The 24,956-nt window shown below is 48.6% G+C and overlaps 3 protein-coding genes across 6 annotated transcripts in view; 1 reads left to right on the forward strand and 2 right to left on the reverse strand.

Moving 5' to 3' along the window:
- The window catches only part of RILPL2 (Rab interacting lysosomal protein like 2), a 5,448-nt gene extending 4,887 nt beyond the window's left edge, over window positions 1-561 (reverse strand). The window contains exon 1 of the mRNA XM_051785648.1: window positions 182-561. Coding sequence (XP_051641608.1) covers window positions 182-532 — 351 coding nt within the window. The 5' untranslated portion in view covers window positions 533-561. The remainder of the gene's footprint in view (window positions 1-181) is intronic.
- SNRNP35 (small nuclear ribonucleoprotein U11/U12 subunit 35) lies at window positions 552-2,692 on the forward strand. 2 transcript variants are annotated; one of them, XM_051785642.1, is made up of 2 exons: window positions 552-686; window positions 1,156-2,692. In XM_051785642.1, the coding sequence occupies exon 2, from the start codon at window positions 1,162-1,164 to the stop codon at window positions 1,957-1,959; it is 798 nt and encodes a 265-aa protein (XP_051641602.1). In that variant the 5' UTR covers window positions 552-686; window positions 1,156-1,161; the 3' UTR covers window positions 1,960-2,692. The 2 variants fall into 2 exon arrangements, with proteins under 2 accessions (XP_051641602.1, XP_051641603.1); XM_051785643.1 differs by having other exon boundaries at window positions 578-686; window positions 1,159-2,692.
- Window positions 2,693-24,921, reverse strand: RILPL1 (Rab interacting lysosomal protein like 1). 3 transcript variants are annotated; one of them, XM_051785623.1, is made up of 8 exons: window positions 24,284-24,841; window positions 20,927-21,077; window positions 15,821-15,939; window positions 14,429-14,656; window positions 11,753-11,925; window positions 11,136-11,228; window positions 7,861-7,948; window positions 2,693-5,469 (listed from the first exon to the last, which is right to left on the reverse strand). In XM_051785623.1, exons 1-8 carry the CDS (start codon window positions 24,824-24,826, stop codon window positions 5,464-5,466), a joined length of 1,401 nt encoding a protein of 466 aa, XP_051641583.1. In that variant the 5' UTR covers window positions 24,827-24,841; the 3' UTR covers window positions 2,693-5,463. The 3 variants fall into 3 exon arrangements, with proteins under 3 accessions (XP_051641583.1, XP_051641582.1, XP_051641584.1); XM_051785624.1 differs by lacking the exon at window positions 7,861-7,948 and adding an exon at window positions 8,766-8,841 and having other exon boundaries at window positions 5,373-5,469; window positions 24,284-24,921; XM_051785622.1 differs by lacking the exon at window positions 7,861-7,948.
- Window positions 24,922-24,956: the final 35 nt, after the last annotated feature.

The following is a 24,956-nucleotide window of genomic DNA, read 5'->3' on the forward strand; positions in this document are numbered from 1 at the left end:
CCCCACGGGAAGAGCTCCAAGGCTTCCTGGCCAAAGACGGGAACTGACATTGTGAGACTCGTTCTGCTGCGACAAAAGAGACCACGAGTATCCTCCGGCCCCTCTGGTGTTGCTCGGGGTGGGCTCCACGACCCGCACGCGTCCGGCCCGTGTCCCTGTGCCCGGCCTGTCCCGCACCCACCTGCGGGGCGCTGCCTGGGGCCGCCGCCGCCCGCAGCTGCTCCAGCTCCCGCCGCAGACTGTCCCGCTCCCGCCGCAGCTGCTCCTCGGCCACGCTGCTCTCGCTCACCAGCGCCTCCAGCATCTCCAGCACCCGCACGATCCTGAACTGCAGCCGCGCGCGGGCGGCGGGGAGCTCGGGCCCGGCGCGGAGCTGCAGCAGGTCCCGGCCCACCACGGCCGAGATGTCGTACACATCGGCGGCCGTCAGCTGAAACGGGCTCTTCTCCAGAGCGCTCTCCGGGCCGCCATCCCCATCCTCCTCCTCCTCGTCGTCCAGCTCCTCCTCCTCCTCCTGCCGGCCCCGCTGCATTCCTGCCGCTCCCTCCCTCCCTCCCGCCGGCCCGGGCGGCGCTGGCGCGGGCGGAGCGGCCCCTCCTGCCCCCGGCGGGCCCGTGGCCGCGGCCCGGCCGCGCTTCCCGCCCTGCCCCTTCCCCTGAGGAGGCACCGCCCGCCCGCCGCTGCCGGTAAGAGACGGGGGGCCCTCGGTCAGCCCCGGGAGCCGGCACCGAGCCGGTTCCGCAGCGCCCTCCGGGAGCGGGGCTGGGCCGGGGGACGGGAGGGCTCCGGCCGGGCGGGAGCGGGAAAAGGGGCTGAAATGGAGCCCGGCGGGAGCGGCCGCGGCTGCCCCGGCCCGAAGGACCGGGACAGGAGGGGAGGGGAGAGGCGGCGGCGGGAACGGGTCTGAGGGGCCTCCTCGGGCGGGGAACGGGCCGGGCCAGGCCCGCGGGCTCCCCACGGCCGGGGGCGGCTCCGGCTCCCGGCACGGCCCTGCCCCGCGAGGGGAACCCAGACAACAGCCACGCGGCCGCTTTATTTGCGTTTATCTCACTTTGGGGGATTTTTGAATGAAGGCACAGTACATCGGGGCTGGGAGCGCTCCTTGCACAGCCCGTGCCTGCTCCTGTGAGCCTGTGCGACGTGTGTTTCCCCCAGCAGGCCATGGCTGACTGGGCCCCCATAGCGAAGGAGTACGACCCGCTCAAGGCCGGCAGCATCGACGGCACGGATGAGGAGCCCCACGACCGGGCCATCTGGCGGGCGATGCTGGCGCGGTACGTGCCCAACAAGGGAGTGACGGGAGATCCTCACCTCACCCTCTTCGTGGCGAGGCTCAACCTTCAGACCACAGAGGAGAAGTTAAAGGAGGTCTTTTCCCGGTATGGAGACATCCGGAAGATCCGTCTGGTTCGGGACCTGGTCACGGGATTTTCCAAGGGTTATGCCTTCATTGAGTACAAGGAGGAGCGTGCGCTCCTGAAGGCCCACAGAGATGCCAACAGGCTGGTCATCGACCAGCACGAGATCTTTGTAGACTTTGAGCTGGAAAGGACTCTCAAAGGATGGATTCCCCGGAGGCTTGGAGGTGGCTTTGGAGGCAAAAAAGAATCTGGGCAGCTGCGGTTCGGAGGACGGGACAGACCTTTCCGAAAGCCCATCAATTTGCCGAACGTGAAAAATGATTTCTATGGAGAAGGATCATCAGAGAAAAGAAACTGGTCTCGTGAGGGAACGAGGGACTGGAGAACGAGGGACCGGGACCAGGAGAGGAGCAGGGACAAGCGCTGGGGAGAAAGGGAGCAGTCGTGGGCTTGGGGCGACAGTGAGAGAGAGAGGGACTCCAGAGAGGAGCGGAGCAGAGGGAGGGACAGGAAGGACAGAGACAGGAAGGACAGGGATAGGGACCGGAGCAGGGAGAGAGAGCCCAAGAAGCAAAGAGATGATGATAAGTACAGATAGGTGACCATGAAACACTCAATTATTGGAAATACAGGAACAAACTAAAGCTTCTGAAAAATGGGCCCCAAAACAGAAGCTGAAGGAAAGTGACTTCATTTTCTTGAAGATGCTGGGACAGGTAGGACCTTCAGTGGTGCTGTGTCCTTAATTAGGTCTGCCAGGTGGAGAGAAGCATGTGACCAATCCATTTTGTATGTCATGGGAGGACGTGACTCCTTTGTACACGAGGAATGTGCACCACAGAGCAGTAAACAGGTCAGAAAATGCCTCATGTTCCTGATGAATCCATGGATGTTCACTGAGGGATGGTGTCATGGGTAAATGTTGCAGCTGCACCCACTCTGTTCTCTCCTCTCTGCCAGTGAAGTCCTGCCTGCACAGGGTTTAAATCCATTCTGGAAAGTGGGTTTGCTGCTGATTTGGGGAAAACAGATGTCAAGCACCTTTTTCAGAGCCAGGATATGTATGTACAGACACACATCTCCTGTTGGGGAGCTTACAGTGCTTTCTAGAAAGGGCTCTGTCATGTTCTTTGTCATCATAAGCCAGATAGATAACATATTTTAAACTATATTTTGTAAGCCTTTGAATGGCCCTGTCCTAAACCTTGCCCAGTTTGACGCTGTATTTCCATGAAGAGTTGTACACAGACAGATCCACAGGCTGCATCCCCAAGAAGGGATGGTATTAACTTTCCACAGGAAAAAAAAAAAGGACACAACTGTTGCAGAAATACGTGTTTTTCAGAAATATTTATTAAACTGTTAAAATGATTTACTGTCCAACCAAAAAAAAAAATAAAATAAACCAACCCATAAAAGTCTGATCCTGCACTTGGCAGGCAGGACTGTGACACCCCTCACCTGCCACCATCCTGGCCCCTTTTCTAAAAGCAGATGTTCCTTGAATACAGAGGACCAACACATGACAGATCTAAAATCTTTACAAATGCTTCCCTCTGGGCCATCCTTCCCGATGGCACTTGTGAACTCAGCACTTCCAACATGACAACGAGTGGTTAATGGCAGCAGGTCAGGAGGAACTAATGAGGTTTTTGAGGTAATGGGCTACAGAGATGAATGGGGGAAGCTTGTCCTGCTTAGTGCTGTGCTTTGATGTTGCTGCAGATCTGGCCTGACAGTGGTGCCCCGGGCTCCGGGCCGGGCTTTACTGCACCAGGAGCACAGGCTTAGGCTCGGTCTGTGCAGTTCCATTATCCCAGCTCATTGCTCTCAGCTCATTTCCAAAGGGATGTGCTTACTCTGGCATTGTTTCTGCTCACTGCATCCCTTCTGGGATCCACATCTGTGGATGTGCCACACAACTGAACTGCGCCCAGCAGAGACTCCACGAGGTCACTCACAATTCAACAGCCGGATGGAACTGGACAACTTCTGGTTTTCTCATATCTGGAAGTGAATCCAGATCTTGGCAACTTAAGTCTCATTAAATTAAGACACTCCCCCCATTTAAGGATTGCTTTTCACTCAGTGGGGGAAGTGCTGCTGTTTCACGGGTGTTACCAAAACACAACCGAGCAAAAGCTCATCTGCCCAATTCCCGTGTCAGCCGCTGCCATCACTGTGTCTAATGCAGGTGTCTCATGTAAGGCCACATGTCCCCCCTGCCCCGAGCTGCAGGAGCACCAGGGGGGCACAGTAAACACTTTCCCTACCTAGAACATATGGAAGATTTGTGTTTGGAATGAAGCAGTTGCAGCCAGGAGCAGAGCAGCACAGAGGGAACAGTTCCCTGTCAGGCTTTCGCTACAGACAGGCTGAGAACCGTTTGCTGTGCTCACACACATCAAAGAATCCAGTCTTGGATTACCCTGTAATAAAAACAACTACCCTGCACTAAACCCATCTAGGAGTCCTTCAACAGTTCCTCCTGCACTCAGTACCCGGAGCAGTTGGAGCTTTACTCCAGCCTGAGCAGTATTTCCTATCCTTGGTGCCACTCCTGAGAGGAGGCTCTTTACAGAGCAGGTGGAGCTGCTGGGGGTGTGGTACCAAGAGCTCCAGCCCCTGGCACTGAGCTGCACGAGCAGGAGCTGTCCCTGGCCCTGCCACCACCAGATGCTCCTCAGCAGCAGTGGTGCCCCAGCACAGACCTTCCAGAACACAGAGACCCCTCAGCTCTGTCCTCACCCTCTCCCACCCAGGGGGTGCCTGTGGAGTGTGTGGTGCAAGGGGGGATGCTCTGACATGGGCTGGACACAGCAGTTATGCTCTGTGGGGTTTTAGTGTTGTAAGTCTGACCTCGGTCAGACCCGGGCTCTCACAATCCGACTGCAGAGCAGATTAAATCCCAGCCCCTGGCAGTTGGGCTGGGCTGGCAAGTTAAGCCCAGTAACACGGGCTGCCCAGACATGAGCCAACACCAGGGGAGCAGCCTGCACACAGAATTCATTCCTCTGCTCCCAGAGTTTAGTGTTTAGTTTGCAGCTGGGGCCATCTCTAGGTCAGTTTAACAGCTCGTGTCAGCCAGCTGAGGACGTGTGTCCCTCTCAAGTTGGGCAGTTTTACCTAGACAGGAAAATGGAGTGTGACTTAATTAAAAACCTCTCTGTGGGAAAGCTCTAATTCCTTTCCAGCAGCTGCCTGCTACTCTGGGGGGAAGTCCTCAGTAAGAAGGAAAAAATCCAAGAGTTAGGATTCCTCCCTGTAAGCAATTTGTATTCCATTAATACTGCAGAAATGGCAAAACACAAGGCACGCTCACCTCATACAGGGGTTCTTCATGCTTTAGGCACTATAAGCACAAGGGAAATGTACACTCACTGTCCCTCTCAAGGCTACTCCAGTTTCTCACTGTGCCAGGTGGGTTTCCAAGGGGTTCCTCCGCAGGATGCCGATGCCAGCGGCACTGACAGGACACAGCAGAGCTCTGGGCTGCCACGGAGGGTGTCCAGCTGTCGTGTCCCTCTTGAAAAAATTCTCACAGAAATAAAAAGCAAACAACCAATAGTGTTAACAAACAGGGTGGAAGTCTTTGCCCTGTACTAGATACTGTACACTGCAAACAAACTTCTAATAATGGCACGGGTCCTTTTTTGGTTTAAAGAAGCTTGTGTTACTGTAGTTAATGCAAGAACAAGACCGTGGACTTGTTATTCAGCACAAAACAAGTCATCTAGAAGCTTCCACGTCCCAGGGTGGCAGCAACTGTTACTACAAAGCTTGGGCTCTGTTTGCAGCAAACAGTCCCCAAGTGAACAGCGAGGGATCCCTTTGGGAGGGTCTGGAACAACCCCGAGGTGTGCGAGGCAAAACCAGTGACGAGCTGCCGCGGTGCTTTACAGGAGCTTCTTGTCACGACTCTGTCGGATCTACTGCAGCAAACAGGACACCTCAGGGCTTCAGTCACAGGTGCTGCAGGGCTTCCTGGCCTTGTTCCATGTAGGAGTCATCCCTACTTGAATTTGACCATTCTCCAAAAGTTCCCTGGAAGTGGACATTTTTCTGCGACGCCTGCAAACGTTTCTTGTCGCGAGAGAAGAAACTAAACCTTCCAGCAGGGGAGGGGAAAGAAAAGAAAGGAGACTGGTTACCATCCTGAAAATGCTTCCAACACCCCCCCCCCCCCAGATACATAACCAAACACAGAGCAAAAAAATCTGTTGCATCTGCACAAACTCAAGGCAGAGCAGCCCACAGGAGCGCAGTCAGGATGTTGTTAGGAGTGGAGTCATTGCAGTCTCGAGCAGTTTGGCTGAGGAAGCTTCAGATAAGCTCTAAATGCTGTTGACTCTACAAGGTGCAGGTACCATTCAGATGTACATCCCCCCTCCCCAGCCCTCAGGTAACGAAGCAACACGGTACAGGTTAGTTCCTTGGCATAAGTAAAGTGGTATCTTTGCATTAAATCTGTGTATTTGTGTATAGATATTTTTTGAAGAGTGTCAAAGGATCTTATTCATAAGAAAATAAGTCTTCACATTTTTTTTCCCAGTGCACAGATTTTGATACATAGACTTGATTCCTGCAAAAATAAAGGAATAAGGGCACCAATGTGCACAAGGGTTTGCAGGATGAAGGCTAAAGAAATGCACCTGAGTGTGCACGTCATTCCCTGTCCCACGGCCTGGTGCTCTCAGAGAATGACGTACATGAACCAACAGCCACTTCATACAACAACAAACTGCCAGCAGAAAATACAGTTGGGAAAATCCTTAGTATTGTTTTATTTTTATGGGATGAAGTTACTTGATTAGGCAAAGTCAATGTTTGCTGTGAGTTCAGCACAAGGGGTGTTAGTGCAGTGTTTGGGTCTGCTGAGAAATGCAAAAGTTGTGGTTCCAGCTCCCGAAGGACTGACTTGGCTGAGCATCCTTTTGCTTTCAGGGGGCAAAGATTGTTTTGGCTGCACTGTACCAAGTGTAACACAGGTACAGTGATCCAGGCCAGGAACTCCTAAAGGCTTCCACAGGCAGGGACTGTGCAAATATAAACTCAGCTTTGGCAGGTGGTGGAATATTGGTCAGGGCATAAACCTGAGCCTGAGTTCACGCCCCACCATCCTCAGTGTTCTCCCTCCTCCCACTCTCTCTTCCATCCCTCTCAGCACCACGATCCCAACCATCCCAGCTGCCTTGTGCAGACCAGGGAATTCTGCCTTCCATGTCTCCAGTCACACAGGAGGCTGGATTTGTGTCGGGTGAGGTTTAAGGCAGCTTTCCTGAAAAATATCCTGTAGTATGTGCAGGTAAGCGTGATGATAATTATTGAGAATGTTAGGAAGAATTATTTGCTGACAAGAAAGTGATACAAAACACCACACAAGTGCAATGCCAGACAATTAATGTTGCCAGCAGGACCCGAACTTTTGCATTTCCTGGCTTCAAATGTGCAGCCTTAATAGTGAAGGAAGTCTGTGGCACTTAATTAACCTCATACTTTTCTACCACCTCCATCCCAGGAGCCCATGAATTCACACACATATGGAATGTCTTTTCAGGGCCAGAGCCACTTCCAGCTGATAGAAGAAGCTTTTAGTGACCAAGGCTTTGTGCTGAACACGTGTGCTCCTGGGCAGGGTCACTGTCTGGAAGGCCACACAAAGGACTGCTGTGTTTATGCAGCAAGTCTTAAATGTCAGAGTTAAGCAATTTTTCACTTTATCATGAAATTAAGCAAGAGAAAAATATGTTTGTAGGATCCCTAAAGGGTTCAGCTTTTTAAATTCCTCCTGAAACAATGACAATTGTGTTTATGCCTAGAAAATTCTCATGGAGGATGTTTGGGAAAAGCCTGTCTGTGTGGAGAGGAAGGGAATTTGAATACTGGGGTACTGCTGTAAATATAAAGATCACTAAAGCAGCAGTTCTAAGGCAAAGAGACTTTGCATTAACAATTCTCAGTACATCTTCCAGGGAGAGCCAAGAATTAGGTGATAGAATGGGTTATGGAGTGTACACTCTATACCAAAATACATAATTGAAGACAAAATATACAGGGCATAGATAGAAAGACATGGAAGCAACAGCCTGTAATTAACACTGGAAATTAATGTAGAAATCAGCCCCTCCATTCTGTAACTCCAACAAACTGTAACAAATCATTAGCAATGAGTTTCTTAAAAGGCATTGGTGAGATCTGGGAGTAGCCACGCTTATGAAGCAGAATTAACAGATGCTGGTTAAAACTGCATATTGCACCAATCTTCCAAGGAATACTGGTTGGTTTAGCATGGTAACATTAAGGCAAAAGGGGATAAAATGTCAATATTGAGGATGAGTTGGGGACTGTGATGAGTCGAGGACTGACTGGTCATTCTGTTGGGCACTTGGATCCTCTGGGATCCCACAGGCAGCCAGGAGAATGCAACCAGCAGTGAGTGTTAACAGGGGGTCATGCAGGAGGAAACCACAGTACCAAGCATTTTAAAAAAAATTCCTACAAGGGACACAAGTCTTCTTATGGGCTGCAATGTGGGATCGTCTGGAATCAATCCAGCTGCTACCATGGGCATTATGGCTGTAAAGATCCTGGTCAGGAAAGTACAGACACAGAAGAGGTGAGACTGGAGCAAGGGAAAGAAAAGCATTCCATTAAAAAGAAAAGGCAAACATGATACACAGGGTTACTTGGAATTACAACACAGGACACGTGACAGGGAGAGGCGGATCTGCATCACCCAAGACAGCTCTTCCTCAGGGAAAACTCTCCTTTAGAAAAACCAGCCATGGTAACAGTTCCAATTGCTTTTGGATTTTTAAAAGATACCACTTTTCTGGTGTGAGGCAGCCTGCAACCTGGCTTGGATTCCATCAGGGTGTTACCACCTCCAGCAATGCAGAGCAGAGTGCACGTTTCGTTTCCCAAGAGACAAACAGGCACAGACACAATGAAATGGAGGATGAAGGTGCATGTTAAGGAATACAAAACTCTGCTGTGACTACTGGGTGTTGGCAGGAAAACAGGGTTAGAGGACCAGCATCACAGTTAAAAGAGTTTACAGAAATTACAGTTGATAGTTTCAAGTTAAAAACCAACATTGCAGGTGAAATGTTGAAATAACCCCCTGAGAATCCCGGTGGTTAAAGGGCCTGTGTGTCTGTTCCAAAGGAACCTGCACTGCTTCACATGCAGGAAGATGCCAACTGCAGGCACTGGATGCTGAAGGGAGACCCTGCAACTGCCCTGGCAGGGACACTGGGGAGCTGCTCACAGCAAGACTGGCTCTTTGTGAGGGTTCAGCACTTACTGAGCATTAGACAATCCATGCAGCTGAGAGGCTGAGAGAGCTGAGAGCTCTGTGCCCAGCCAGCCCCACACCCCCCTGCCAACACACCTCCACCGTACCTGCAACACCCTCTGCCTTCCTAAGGATTCTCCTCACAGGTTCTCCCTTGTGCCAAATAATTTTTTGAACTGTGGACTAATGTCAATTAAAGATTAGGTTGAAATCACGAGAGACATTTCACTTGTGACCAAAAGCAGCTCTCCCCAACAATCCCTAACTCCTATTCTGAGGTTAAAACCAAAACCAAACAAGCAAACACCATTGGATCATTGGCAGCAGCCAGGATTTCTATTTTTATGCCACGTGGCACATCCTGATCTGCAAAACTGACACACACACACACACACACACACACACCAGCTTTTGCAGAGTATGAGAATAGGGAGAAAACTCCTGGCTGTTTGAGGCATGACATCAGTGACAGATAAGCACGTAGCCTTAAGGAGAAAACAAAAGGGTGTTTTCTGCTCCAAACAGAGGGAGCATTTTTAAGCCTTGGACTTTTCCTCCTCAGTAAAGCCTCCTGGTTACATTATTTCATTAAAACTGTCATGTGATGGGGGAGAGACAAATGTAGAAGTCACTTGGAGATAGAACTCAGAGTTTGCCCCAAACGAGCCAACACAGAAAAAAATGCTGATTTCTGTAACTTGTGGTTTCCTTTCTTTACAGAGAATCACCTGAGCACATCCTGGATGGCACAGGCTGCATTTACACGTGGCTCCTTCCCTCAGACACTGTGTGGTGAAGGGAAAAAGGGCACATTGCACAGGTAAGGATAAAACTTCCCGTGAGAGGACCAACAGGGCCTCCTGTGTTTGTACTTCAGCTTTAATCAGGAAGAAAAGTCTGAAACAGAGGGAAAAACAACCCCACTTTGCTCTGTGAAGGCACTCTGCACAAAGACAGCAGCACTCCAAGTTTTCATCACAACTTTAGGTGCAGAGAGTTTCTGTGCCAGTGTGTTTGTTCCCCAGGCATCCATAGGTAACCTGGTGGGAGAGGGAGAAGGGAGCTCTGGACACCTCACAGCAGGCAGGGACTGCAGTGGGGCAGGAGGGGTTCAGACAGGACAGGATAGGAGAGGACAGACAGGAGAGATGCTAAATTTGGGTTCTTTGCTTTTCCCAACAGTGACATTTCCTGTCTTTTTAAAGCCCGTCTAACAAGGACACTGTTGACAACACACAGAGAGGGGAGAGGGAAGAAAATAAACCCACACCAGACAAATCCTGTCCAGACAGGCTGCAAGAATAAGACAAACATGAAAACTACTATCACCCTTCAGATTACTCAGGTAGACAGTTTTCTCTTCCCTTATTTAATATGATGGCTAAAGAGAGAGAGAGCAGAGAGCATGACAGCTAAAAGAAGTCATTTCAACTTAGGCAGAGTCAAAACTAATTCCTCACCAACATGGGCTCTGTCTTACAGCCTCTATTTACGTTTTTATGCTGCCTTTGCTTCATCAAAGGCAGCACTTCAAATCAAACACAAACTGCATGAGCTGAAACCAGCCATTTCCAGCTTTAAAAAGTACTAAAATAAATGTAAAAGGAAAGAGAAGCTTTACAGTGGAGATCTTGTGTCACAAAGTTACTATTTTTATACCACCACAGTTGCAGAATGAAAACTGAAGTCCAAACTCAAAGAGTATTTCCCAGTCATGTGAGAGGAAGGGTTCTCTGAGCACAGGCAGAAGTTGGAGTCTACTGAAAATAATCCACAGTGCCCTCCTGACTTCATGGTGTTTTGGGTCAGTCCAGATCTTCCAATGGAATTTATTCTCACAGGGCTGCTGGTGTTACTGAACAAGGACTGGGGACAGGATGGAAGAGCTTCTTATGTGGAATCAAATGCCTGTTCCAAAATCATTTATGCTGTTAAAAAAGTTAAGCTTCCGTGGCACAAAAATTCAAAGAGTTGTTTGCTATAAGGGTGGAAGACTTAATCTGGAATAAATAAATGTACAGGAGGGAGTTTCCACAGACAAATGGATTGGTTAACCCTGTGATTTCCTAATGGAGTGATGCACTGGTAACTGCACACCTCTGGCAGGGAGCTTTGGTTTCAGACAGCAACATGAAACACATCAAAAGAAGGTGGGGTTTTTTTATAAATCCTCTCCAGCAGTGAATTTGCTCAGCAAACAGAAGGTTTTTGTGCTGCTCCCACAATGCAATTCAGGGTCTAAAGGCTTTGATCAACAGGGAAATGGGCACAGTGAGGTCACAGGGAAATATAATCCCAGACTGAAAGTTGTCCCAAATCCAGTTTTGGCCAAAGCCAAGTGCTCCTTCAATGTCTCTCCCATATACAGTAGGAATGTGGTTATCTTAATTTTTAAAGTCTTTAAAATTGTCCTACCCATAAGAAGCATTCAGTATTTGCAGCCTATACCCAGTATCCATAGAAAATATGCTACTTACAGTCGTTTGATTCCAGATTCAGGTTGAGTTGAGGGTTTTGACTGAATTATGGGGGGAGGTTGAGGAGGTCTAGTTTCTTCTTCCATTTCCTCACTTGAAAGAAAGAAAAGATAATTAATGTTCTCCTTCCAAGCCACTTTAAGGTCTACAATTCAATCTGAGGTGGTACAGGGGATGAAGGAATGCAAAAGGATCTGTTCAAAACTCATTCAACTGAAGATTTTTCTCTTCAAAAAGGAACAGCATCTAGAACTGGCTCTTTGTTCAATATTTTCTTCCCATTGTCACGAAGAGAGGGAGAAGAGGAATGGATTGAATAAAACATCTATTATTTTCATTATAGACCCACTCTTATCCTCATATTTGAAGTTCAAAAGGATTAAATGTTTGTAATCTTTCTAAGGTTCAGGGAAAACCTGAGACTTAGGGAAGGACATGGTTTTTCCCAAATTTGAGGTACCAGGACCAAACCAAAGCCATATCCCTGCAATCACTACCTAAGCCTTTGCAGAAACTAGAGCTTGTTGGACACTATTTCAGAGCACATTTATTGTTTCCATACCTGCCCTATGGCTCCCCTGTGCATTTCATGCAACAGGAGAGGGGATCTGACCTACCTTTTGTAATATAAAAGCTCCTCTTGAAGTAAAAACACTCTGGATTTCAATTCATTCCTCTCGTGAAGGACATCCCGGAGCTCCTGCAAGGTGAACCTCGGCCGATTCGGATCTTTTAAGTCCAGTGCCATCTTTTCTGACTCTGACAGACAGTCATCATTGTTTGGTTCTGCCTGGGGAGTGAAACATGGGCTTTAAATTCATCATGTGAGTGCAGGTTGGAGGAGTCTGAAGTATTTATCAGAATATTCCCAGCCTCTTCCTTTCAGCCCTATTAAATCCTCACTCAAGGGAAACACAGAAATTGGAAGAAGGAAAAAAAGTGTAGCAGGAATTTGTTTTTCATGTTAAAGACTTTCAGCAAGAACAGCTCAGGGATCTGATCCCTTTGTTTTTCCCTGGGCACATGGGACAGGTGAGACGGGTAGGCCTGGACACAGAGTCCAATCTGAGCCACCTTAGAGGTGATAAAGTTTTTCTGTGGAGAAATTCCTGCCAGAAAGTCCACTGAAAATGTCCAATGCTTGATAAACAAGCCAGTTTTAAGAATTCATTCTTTTAACAAATGAGGTAAATCAAACATCAGCCTTTTACATAAACACTGAAAAAAAACCAAACCATAGCAAAGGTCATACAGTTCCTTCCAGCTCCTCCCTCAAAGAGATGGCTCCTTTGGATGTAAACATATCATGTGGAGGTTTAAGTTTATATCCCTCTAATGCCTTCATTTAAAAAGCAGGAATGGTGTTAGCACCAGATCTGGATACAAAGTGGAAGAAAGCTGCAGATGAGAGGGTTACACACCTGTACCCTTGTCTCTTCTTGTCCTCTAAGAAGAGTTCACTGGGAGCTTGGAGGAATTTTATCTCCCACCACTGAGTTTCTGGGGTTCCCAACAAGCCAGCCCTTGCTCTCTAGGCACATGTCTGGATTCCCAGGCCTCTGGGGCTGCTTCCTGTCCCCTCTAGCACTTGCTCAGAACTCTGTGGCACAAACTGCTTGTGAAAACGTGGTCTGTGTAAGCACAGCACACAGGACACCATCAGTCAGGTCCTCTGCTGTTGTTCCACTCAGTGGCTGCACAGAGAGCTGAGGACCAGTTAATGACAAGGGTGCTTGGAACTGAGATGCTGAAGAGCAGCTCCAAGCCCTTAGATTAGAAATGCTGCAGGATTTATAACAATACAGATAAATGCAGGACACTCTGTTCCACAGAAGTGCATTTGAAATGTAGCAAAGTCCATTTGAAATGTGCTGCTTTTTGCAAGGACTGATAGAGGCCAGCACAAGAAATCAGAGCTGCCAGGTCAGCCACCAGCCCTCCTTGCAGGATGCAGAGATCAGAGTCTCTGAGCTCCTGTGTGGGATACAAGCTGGAAATTTGAGGAGCTAAGGACTGAAATTCCTAAACAGTCCATTTTTTTAAGCCTGATCCCACCCTCTTTTAAGGTTGTGTTTGTGAAGCAGTTTTGCCATCTGCTTATCCGTGGTTTCAGGTGGAACCTGGCTCAGGTTGGTGCAATGGGAATTCCCAGAGCAGGACTCAGTCCCTGTCCTGCAGGGATGAGGCAGTGGAGAGATGCTCACTTGGGCACTGTTTCATCATCCTTTCATCCCAACACACTCCTTTGCACAGACTACAGGGAATAAAGATTGATGCAACCTAACAAGAGCTTTACCCAAACGCTTTTCCTCCTCTTCACTCCCTAGGTTATGGTCTGAGCTGATGTGTTTTGTTTTGGTTGTATATTTGCCCCACACCATTGCCCAAATAAGCTATTTTTGCTAGATTTTGCTCAAATCAGCAGAGACTGAGCAGCCTGTAGCCAACACAAATGTCCTTGACTGAAGCCAACAAGCAATGTCCATTCAGGAACATGCAGCTATTCCAGCTTTCTGCTTGCCACTGCAATTCCTGTCTGAGCACTGTCCTGGCAAAGGGAGCGGGAACGGCTCTAATTAGAGGAGTTGCCATTGCCATGGAACTGATGAGTTGGGGAGAGGTGAAGAATGAATCCTTTCTCTCCAGACACTGAGGACACTTTCACTCCTGCTGGCTCCAGGCCTGGGCTCCCCAGCCCCATTTATGAAGCTGGGTGTCCTGGCTGAATTAACAGCAATGAAATAACCCTTTTCATCATTAATGCAGTGCTTGGCCAATTCAGCAGAGACATCTTAACACAACGCTGGCTCTCACATTCCAGGGGGAACCAAGGTACCCCACAGCCTCTGCCTCTGCTTCTTGATGTATATTCTGCCCACTACCAGTAAAGTGGGTGTTTCACACTCTCTTTTGAAGCGAAGATTTGTTCTGATATCTGGCAAACTCTGTTCTCTAGTGTGTGACCCAAAGGATGTAGGATGAGTAGCCAAGTCTAAGTGGAGAGCTGTTCCCTCACTGCTGACTTGTGCTGCCACTCTGCCTTCTGCAGGACTGGTTCTTTAGGAAAGAGGGGTTTGTTCCACTGGATCATCATCCACCCTGACAGGGTCTTTCCTGCACAGTGCAGTGAGTGACATCACTCATGTCACACCTGAACACAAAGTGCTGTCCTCAAGTCCCACCACTGCCTCTGGTGTGTATCAATCCCATTTATCTTTATCCAAAGAGGTACTTTGTATGGAGTCCAAAGCTTTTTAAAAGCCAGTTTAAAAGTGATTTAAAGTGCCCCTTACCTTCACTTCCTCCCCATTCTGGCTCTCCTGGCTGTCCCCACCCTGCAGTTTCTCTCGGAGCTTCCCCAGCTCTGCCCTCAGGCTGCCCATCTCCTGCTCCTTGGTTTGCAGATATGCTTCCAACTCCACCTTCTGCTCGATCAGGGCCTTCCCCTGAGCCTCCACCACCGTGATCCGGTGCCGCAGGTCGTGGTTAATCTTCATTAACCTGTTCTGTTGCTGCTGAAGCTGTAAAACATCAGTGCAAGAGGTCAGTGTCCCCTCAGCCATCAGCTGTGGTGGCCAAGTCCCAAACATCACGTTAGAGAAATAGTGGGTTGGATTTAATCTGGAAGATTCTCCTCAGCTCCAGATTAGTTTGTTAATATCTAATTACCTGCTACAGTTTCAGTCACCCAAATTTAATTGGTTTCTAGAGGAAAGAGGCATTTTTCCCACAGGACAGGGAATTCTCCAGCTAAAAGCAAATCCATCACTTCTTATAGTTTCAAAAAAAGCCAGGTTGAAGGATAGGGTGGCTTATGGAATTCTGGATCAAATCTTAACCCAGAGTAGAAGAGAGACAAGGCAGAGGAATCCCTAGTATTCAGGTGACAAGTCCCTTGCTTTGAGCTGTGGGGCCCTCCCAGGGCAGGATGTGACCTGCTGGGTGTGTATGGACAGCCCCAGATCCAAGGGCTGCAGCACCTGCAGGAGGCACTTGGGCAGAGCAGAGACCACCTAGGCCTGGCCCTCACTAGGGCAGAAAAGTCCCATGGTCTAAGGAGATGAGGCAGTGTGAGGATGGGAAGCAAAATATGGGTAAGGAGGTCATTCCTCCTGACACAGAAAGTGCCAAGATGTCACGTGATCCCAGAGTCACCGTGGAGTCTGTGATTCATCTGAGACTAAACCTGGAACAGGAGGTCACTGCTGGCAGCAGTGACCTGGGCTGAGCTCAGGCCCTTTCCTCCCTTTCCTCAGCCCCTTCCCATGCAGAGGTAATCCACACAGCATCCCTGCAGTGGGAATGTGTGTGTGGAGTCCCTGCTGCCACCTCTGCAGACAGAATATGCAAAACAGACAGCAGCCCACTCACCCACAGCAGGGATCCCTGGGTGAGGCACAGGGTGCTGACTTTGCACTGCCAAAGCTGAGAGACATTCAAGCAGCCAGAGAAAATTACCTGCCCTGTTCCCATGCCAAGTGTCTGGCCCAGGACACAGCAGTGTGTGTGCCCTGCAGCCTGTCCTGCCTGACCATCCTGGGCACTGCAGAGCTCTGCTGGACACTTCAGCTGCAGGACTAAGAATCTGGCATTCCTTATACTTTTACATTAACTTCGAACTTGAAACCAGGCTATGGAAGCATGGGTGAGAAAGAAGAGAAATAGGAAGGCCAAGAGCCACTTACAGCCTCTACATCCTCATTTTTAAGTCCGAGTTCCCGGTCCTTTGCCCTGATTTCATCCCTCTGTTTATCAACCACTTCCTTCAGTTTCTTCATGACTTGCCGCTCTCTCTCTGACATCCCTGGTTAAAAAACAAACACAGAAAACAAACCAAGGACATTTAGAAGCTGCTGAGGCTGAGAACAATAGCAGTGAGAGATATTTAGGTAAAGACTCTGGCAGTTGCCTGCTGGTAAAATTACAGAGCAGCTGGAAGATGCTTTAAAGGTTACTTCAAGGGTAACAGAGAACACAGATAACACAATCCACTCCATAAAGCCACTGCACAGAAACTCCTTAAAAAAAGAACTGACAGTCCTCAGAAACATTTGTAACAGTGAAGTGCCACTGCTGCATGTTGCTGCCTCAGTAGTTTTACATCAATGTTCACATTATGCCTCAGGGAGCTTAGTTATCTGTGTGAAAATCCGTGGAATCAGCTGGCCAAGGCCTTGTGAAAATTGTAAAAAAGATGGTCTGGATCCTCAGCAAGATGTAAACAACAGTCACTGTCGTGGATAGTGTCTGGATCTAAATCAGCTGAGGAGCACTGGACTAGAATGATTTTTTTGTTGAAACTCAGTGTTGTGTTGGGTGAAAGCAGGACCTTCAGAGGGTACCCCCCCTCGAACCCAGAACAGAACTTTAATCTGAATTATGCTCACATATTTTATCCTCATGTCTTGCCACCATCCTACTGTGTAATGATTCATTTTTAGAATAACTGTACTCGAGAGAAAAATACTACATGGGATTTCACTAGTGAAAGATGTTCTGAACATTGCCAAGAATCCAACACTTATCCTGTCTGAAAGTAAATAAAGGGTTAGATTAACCTGAAATCTGACCAGTGAATCATTAGGAATTGTCAGAAACCACAAAACAGGAAACATTATTCCATGTGCCATTATGGAGATAACTGGGATCTGGCACTGCAGTGATGGGCTCTTGGGGCAGACACAGAGCAGAGGATTTAACTTGGTGAGATGATGAATCCCCTGCTCTGGCCTTCCCTGACAGTGGCACAGAGACGTGTGGTCTGACAGTCCTAAATTATCACATAAAGTCACGCTGCACAACATCCTTGGAAGATGAAACCCTGTGACCAGGGCAGTGTCTGTCTGCTCTGGCCAAAGCCCAGCCCAAGCAGGAACTCAAATCCAGGGGCTGCTGCTAATTCTGTTACCTTTGGCAAAGTATTTTATTATGTAGGTCCTCATCTTCTTCCATTTATGAACTGTGGCTGGTGATAATTCACTCTCCACTCTGGGGTGGCTGGAAAGCCTCTTCCTTTTTAATATAGTAAAGCAGTTCCCACATCAGAAATATGCTCTTTGTGCACCAAATGCATGCAGCCAGGCAGGTCTCTACTTTCTAACATCAGCTCAGACTTTCTGGTTTTGTTCTTCCCTCATCAGAGAAATTCGGAGTTGGTCCGTAAAAGAATTTGGCTGCATGCCTGTAGGAACTCCAGCTCACAGGTCAGCTACAGTGAGAGCTGATGGATAACACAGCAGGGCAGGACAAACCTCAGAGAGGGAGTAACTGGTGGCTGTGGTCTCCTGCAGCAGCTGTGGGCTCTTGTGTGTACCAGGGAAACAGAGGATACAGCAGCTCTGATTCCTCACTGCCAAAGGACCAGGCTGTGGAACTGCAGAGAACAGGGAACTGCCCTGCTGGGAAAAGGACTGGTGGTCATGGCTGGCTGGGAATTTGGTTCACAAGGCATGTTCCTGTCAAACCCCAGACAAGAACAGTCAGTGACATGGTGTTCTCATTCTAGTGTTACATTCTCATCTCTTTTAATTCTGTGGTGCATTTTCCTGCTCTATTTCTGGACTGTGGTCCTTATCATCCCTGTGCTCTGGGTTCTAGTTCTTTGAAGGGTAATTTTGATTCTCTGCTGTGGTACCAGCTCATACCCACCAGGGAGGACAAGGACATCCTGCTATTTAACTCTCCTGTCACACACAGGTCTGGCACATCACTGTGTCCCCAAAACTCACTGCAGGTTCCTGGATCCACCCAGTGCTGCCAGTCTCAGGCCTGGGGCCTGAAACATCAGCTCTATTTAAAACCAAAAAAATCCCCAAACTTTGCCTTGAAGTAGAGGAACTGCAGTGACACTTTAGACTGGTGGTTTCACCCAGAAGGAGGCAGGACTAGTCAGTGCAGCTCTATTCATAAGAACTTGTGAGGTGCTTTGAGATCTCTAGATAGCAGGTGCTATTTAAAGAATAAAGTACCATTTCAGTGCTGACTACTTTTCCTCCCACTGGGCTCATTTTTCTCCCTAACACTTGGTGAACCTAAAAAACTTCAACTGTGTGCACAAATTGCTATGATTTTTATTTCAAGAGGAGGGGAAAGGAAAGGTGGGAAGCGTTTGTGAAACAGTCACATCTCCTTCCATTTCCTCAGGCACTGGGAAGGAGGAGAGGGAAATCACTAAATGCCCTAAATGTAAAATAATTATCTCTAAATGATTCAAACTCTAATAACTGCAAGATCTTAAATGGCACACCCAGCCAGCTTCCCCAGGCACATCCTATGAGCAGCTTCCTGTGGATTGCTGTGATCATAGCATTGTTCCAGCAGGAGAAAGGAAAGCAGCCAGGAGGGGAACACCAAAGGAAAAAAGAAAAGAAACTGGGGGGAAAAAAAAAAAAGGAAAAAACCCCATCCTTTATGCTTAGGGATCTGTTAAGTTTTGTGTTCACACATCTCTCACGACAGGCCAAAGTGCCAGGCAGGGCTTGTGGCACACTGTACCACCACCTGAATACTTGGAACAAGTTCAGCTCCACTTTTGAAGGGAATTGTAGGTTCTGCAGCACAGGAGGGTCACACAACTGCTGCCTGTCCCCGACCACAGCCAGGCTGAGACAGCAGCTCCCTGCTGCACTGACACACAGCCTGCTCGTCCTGTCTGACACACTTGGATCAAGTTTGCTTGTGGCATTTTCCTGGGATATTCCACTCAGTCAGCACCATCAGGCAGTGCCCAGCTTGAGCCTGGGAGGAGTCGCATTAATGGCTGTTACAGAGTCATCTTTAACCCCTCCTGTGTGGTTTGTGTTGTGCCACAGGTCCTTTCACAGGAACCCTGCTCTGCTCAGACTGTTTGGATCATGCACACCCAAATCAGTGGCCTCTGTTGCCTGTGCCAGAAAAATGTGTGGTGAGTAAGCAGGAGCTGCTGATCCCTGGGGCCAGTGCTGAGGGGAGACATGAGCACAATACTAACCCACACTGGAGTCTGGGCAGAGTTAGCCCAGCTAACACAGTATTCAGCTTGAAAACCTGCCTCTCTGGACTCCCCATGCATCAGATCACAGGATGGAGACTGCAAAAGAGCAGCAGGACTGCTTGCTGACACTATCCAAACAAGTCATTTGAGACAAATCTATCCCTGCTCATTAATGACAACATTTTCTAAAAGCAAACCAGTTGGGTTTGTTATAATAGATCCCAATAATAAGATCAGGCTGATATAAATGAATGTGATTTGACTTAAACTGATGATTTTGGTTGAAGAATATCAGTGATCCCAGAATCTGAAGTCTGGAATGGGTTTACGGGTTTTGTTTGTGTTGTTATACTTGAGTTGACACAGTAAAAATAACATGAAAAGCACGTCTGGCATTTGCTTGGCTGGCTGGATGTGAGGAGTATGGCTATATTTAAATGCAAGCACATGAGCTGCAGTGAGCTAGATAGCCCCTGGAAGGGAAAAAGAAGAAAAAAAAAAAAAAGAAAAGAAAACAAAGGGGAAGCTGGTTCTTTATAACAAGATGTCAGTCTCCATGGCCCATGACTCACTGCTGCCATTCTGAATTTTAAACGGGAGTTTAAAAGCCTGATGCTGAGCTGCTTCTTTGCCACTCACTGACTCCTAAATTGAAAGCACTGCATTTGGTTTTCAAAAGTGGTCATCTTGAGAGGTTTAACAATTTTTGCTTTTTGAATGTTCCATTATGCTCTCCCCAGGGCAGGTGAGCAGTGCAGTGCTCAGCCTCGGGGCGACAGCAAGTGCAGCTTCCACGGTGTGGGACACTGCCATCCTCCTACAGCAAAGCTCCACTTAATCCCAGCCTCTGGTGCCTGGAAAAGGATATCCCTTTGTTCCTAAAGCTTTACTGGAGAGCTGCAGTGGCTCAGCTGGGTGCTCTGTTTTCAGACTGGCCTGTCACTTTGCACTCACACCCAGGACATCATGGAATGGACTTGGGATCTCGAATTCTGTGCTGGGAACAGTGGAGCAAATGGGAATCTGTTCCTCTGCTCCTGGGAAAGAGCTGTTGGCTGAGCTGTAGGTGGGAGCTGAGCCTGGCAATTTTTTCAGTTGCTGCACTTGCAGGTATGTCTTGTACTTCCTTCTGCTGCAAGGAAGCTGCCCTCAAATGGGTTGTTTCAGCTCTTCAGGATTCACCCACTCCCTGGACTACAAATCTCTTCACTTATTTTAATTGGCTGTAAGTCCCAAAAAAGTGAGGGAAGCCTAAAAGCAGGTAAACCAAGTAAAACCAGTGTCTCCTCTTCTAGCAGAATATAGTGATTTCTCCTAGAATATCTCCATACAGGGACTGATACAGTTCAGACAAAGAAATCTTGATTTACCAACAGTTCTCCTGAATGGATCAACAGTTGCACTTGTTTCTGTGCATGATGGTGTGAAATAAACACACTGAATGGATTATTCTGTTTGTATGAAAAAACATAAGCAGGGCTTAAGAGTGTTTTTTGCAAAATGAGAACTAAAAAGTGATAGACCAAAAAGTGTATCTAGACTTTACTTTCAGAGATGCTTCTCAGATAAACAAAAAGTTGTTCAGGCTTTTCTTTCCCTCGTACCTTTGCCTCTTATCATGTCTTCAGTGTCATCATGTATTCAGAGATTTTTCTATTCAGGTAAAAAAACCAAATAAACAAACAAACAAGACTCCAAACCCCAGACCTGCATTAATCTACAAGGGAAAAAACCACACTAGAATATCCAGTCAAAATATTTTGATAAGGTATTGCTTTTTATAACAAAGCAAGTATTGAATTTGAAGTGTCAAACTTGCCTTCATGCTTCTGAAATTCCTCTTCTGTGAAATTAATGTCTTTGTGAGACAAGTTTGTCATCAGCTGTTTATTCTCCTCCTGCAGCTGTGCAATTTGGGTAAGAAGGTCCTGTGCTTCCCCTCTCCAGACATCCTCCACCAGTTCTAATTCCTATAGGGTAGACCAGGACAACACATTCACATTTTAAAGCATGTTAAGTCTTTGACTGGACTATTTACAGTAACAATCCTTCTATGATTCCTATGGAAAACAATTAAATGAGGCTACTTTGAGTTTCTTAGAAGACATCCGCTTTTCTAATGCCACCATGAGGAAACTAATCATCCAAGTGCCCTTTTGGGATATGCTGAATGTAAACACACAAGGAGATCATTCCTGGTGCAAACATTTGTGCCATTCAAGTTACCCAGAGGATGGCTCCTTAATGCCCTGTTCTGCTGTGAGATTAAGGAGGTGCTGTGTTAGACAACCAAACACAAGCAACAGTTCCCTCCTGCATCCGAAGAAGCAGCTGCAAAGCTGTTCCAAATGCCCCAAACCCACCCCACAGTGAGGATCAGGCAGTCAGGGTTAGACCCAGCAGCGTCTCTGCTCTAAATTTCTGTTATGAAACACAAGTGTAAATTAACGTGTGTGATCCAGTGCAGCAAGGCCAGAGCTGCTGATCCACGTGGTAAACACAAGCCCAAACCGTGGTGCTTCCTATGCAAATGGTTCCCTCTGGAATGTCTGAGTGGCATCTGTGTTAGCGGCTGTGGGGCCGGGCAAAACAGCTCCCATTTGTCGGGACGCTCAAGAGCAGCTGTCACCAATCCTCACAAAGGTCAAATTAGGACAAAAAGTATAAAGTCCTCAAGGAAAACAGTTGTATTTAGAGCTTTGCTTGTTCCAAAAGCTTCTCTGTATTTCACACTCCTGCAGTGGGGGGCATTCCCCGCTCCCTGTTCACCTATGTGCTCCAAACAGAAAGCTCCATGCAAATCCCTGGAGCCAGGCTGAGTCACTGCTGACTCTCACATCCATCCACAGGCCCCTTTCCTACCTAACAACAAAACACATTCAGACAACAACCCAGCCAAGCACAGCTCCAGGCTAAAATAAGCTCTGCTGAGAGATTAAAGGACAGCCCTCTGCTTTGAATGTATGCTCTGATAATGGGAAGTCGTGTTCCTGGTGACTTTTGGGTCCAAATGCCATTTTATCCTGGCATTTATTACTGTGTTGCTAAAATTTCTGCAGAAAACACTGTATGGCAAAGATACAATGAGTTACATAAAGGTGTGGTAAGCTGTGCAGGTTTAACCATTAAAAGGGAAAGAAAATGTCATCAATCACCTATTTTGCTTAAAACTACCTTAAGAAAAAAGCACATCTGTAATGAAACTGATATTGCCAAACCCCTGCACTATTTACAGTGATGCTGCCTGTTACAACTCTGGAGCTAAAATAACGCAGTGACCTATTTTAGCAATAAAAACAGCACATTCATCAGCTATGAGAAAACAGATAAAACCAAGCCAGAATGCTCAAAATCCCCCCAAATATCTAAACTTGTATCATTTAGGTGTGGCTGCACTGTAAACACACAGCTATCCTAAGGTTTGGCCAGGCAAACTTTGTTATTTATTGTTACTGCAGAGCCCAGTGAATTGGAGCAGAGATTAACTTCTGACTCCTCATTAGTAGAAGTACCAGCCAGAGAAGGCAAATCTACAATTGGTGCAGCTCAGGGAACCCCAGGCAGGGGGTGTTAAGCCAGGTTTATAGGCAAAACAGATCTACACTTAAAGTGCTAAAATCTCATAAACTGATGCTTGCAAGGGTCACTAAAAGCTTGTCTGGGTAGGGGGTTTTGAGGCTTTTGGGCCAGAACTATTTCTCAGTTTGACTTTTTGCGCTTTATCAGCACCTGCCCTGTGAAAGACTCTGCAAACCCTCACACTGGAACAGAGATGATGCCACACCACAGTTCTACAGGGACCTGGTGCACTGGGAATCAAGTTGATTAAAAAATACATGTATGTATCTTGTACTTTATTTTGTTGTTAAAATACGGTTCCACCAAAGTTTCACGTGGATTGTCTGAACGCTCCCTGAGCCCCTTCAGGACTCAGAGAAGCTGCCAGAGCAGAGGTGTTTGACTGCAGGGAGATCAGCTGACACATTTAGGAAACTTTTTAACACTTACAAGAACTTCAGAAACATCTACACAGAACAACTTGTACAATGACTCGGGGTCAGTTCAGTATCCACTTCACTCTGCAGCATTTGGGAAATATCCAACACACTTTATCTGTTCTCCAGACCTCCTTCCTTCATACTCTGGAGGCTTATCAAGGCTTTGTACATTAAAGATCTTCCACCATCCTTTTCAGAGACATTGCCCTAAGACTTCCTCTGCAAAATGTTGCAGGGATTATCCTGGATTTTCCACATGCTAAGTGAAAGACCCCTAGATTACTCATTTAAAAACATAAAAATTGAATTTATTTAAATTAAAGGCAAATCTTGAAGTTTGGGGTCTCTCTTCCAGAAATTCTGTCTCCTGCTCACTCTGATTCCATGTGTGGGAGCAGGAATGGCATGAGGCAGCAGTGATGATTTAGCACAGTCACCGGAAGAACCGTTCCTTTAAATCAGTTATCCCGATGGTTTAAAGATTGGATCTGCCACTGCAGTGACTGGAGTGTGCTGTCCTGCCACAGGAGGGTAACAGGATATGGGAAATGATCTGCACCTTGGGCTTTCATGGGAGTGGGGTCGGGGAACACCGTGACCTCCCCAGAACAAGCCAAGGGACATCTTGCCATCAGAGGATGGAGCAGGAATTTGGGAGAGTGCTCTTCCTCACTCTCCAGCTCTAACACTGCCCTGAAACCACTTGGTCCTCCATCTCTCTCCTATGACTTGCCTACCCAATGAGCGTGCCAGGAAAACTAGAGTGCTAAATCATTCCCAGCTCCGGAGAGGAAAGTGTATTCTTGTCAGTGACCTTTCCTGGCCTAGCAGGAAGCAGCACTACCCTCTCGTCAGGACAGGGGATGGAGCAGGAATCCTAATCGGGGAGACACAAGGGGAAGGAAATGCTGGGGAAGAGGAGGAAAATGGGAAGGAGGGAGGAAACTTCCAGGAGGGAAGGAAACACAAAACAACAACACGCCCAAACCCTCAGCGACGCTAAGGCAGCATCGGCCCGCCCGGGCCGTGCCCCGCCCGCTCCCCCCGGCATCCCGGCTCCCTCTTTGTTTTCCCGGCGGCTGCGGGGGGTTTGGGCGGCGGGGGGGGCTCCCCCCGGACCGGCTGCGTTCTGCGGGGGCAGCGCTGCCCCGCCGCGTCCCCGCGACCCCCGCCCGCACCTTCTGGTGCTTCCGCTCCTTCTCGATGCGGTCCATCCTCTCGAGGCGCAGGCGGTCGAGCTCCAGGCGCAGCTCCTCCATCTCGGGGTTGATGTGGTTGCGGCTCACGAGCACCTCCAGGATCTCCAGCACCCGCACCACCTTGGGCATGAGGCGGGCGATGGCCTCGCAGCCGTGCTGGTCGATGACCCGCTCAAACTCCTGCCCCACGGCCGAGGCGATGTCGTACACGTCCATGACCGTCAGCTCCGCCGCGTTCTTCTCCAGCGCGGGCGGGGCCCCGCCGCCGCCGTCCATGGCTCCGCCGGCCCCGCGGCTCCCGCATAGGCGGCGGCGGGGGCGCTCCGGGCGGGGCGGGACGGGCCCCCCTGGCAGCCGCTCCCCGGCACGTCCCGCGAACTCCGGGGCGGCTCGGCCGGGGGTGTTTAAACTTGGCCGGGCGGCGCTGGGGGAGCGGCGGCGGGAGGCGGGCGCGGCGTCCCCGCCACCTCCGCCCCACGGCCAATGCCCGGCTCGGGGCGGGCCGGGGGCGGCCCCGCGCATGTCCTCGGTCCCCGGTCCCCGCCGATGTCCCCGGTCCCCGCCGATGTCCCCGTACCCCCGCTTGTCCCCGGTGCCCGCGGCTCCCCCCGTGCCGGACCCGCCGCGATGAGGAGCCGTGGAAGTCCCTGAT

This window comes from Manacus candei, unplaced genomic scaffold (assembly GCF_025592945.1).
Source record: "Manacus candei isolate 608988 ecotype Guabito, Panama unplaced genomic scaffold, ASM2559294v1 h1tg000020l, whole genome shotgun sequence".
In the NCBI taxonomy this organism is placed as follows: Eukaryota; Metazoa; Chordata; class Aves; order Passeriformes; family Pipridae; genus Manacus; species Manacus candei.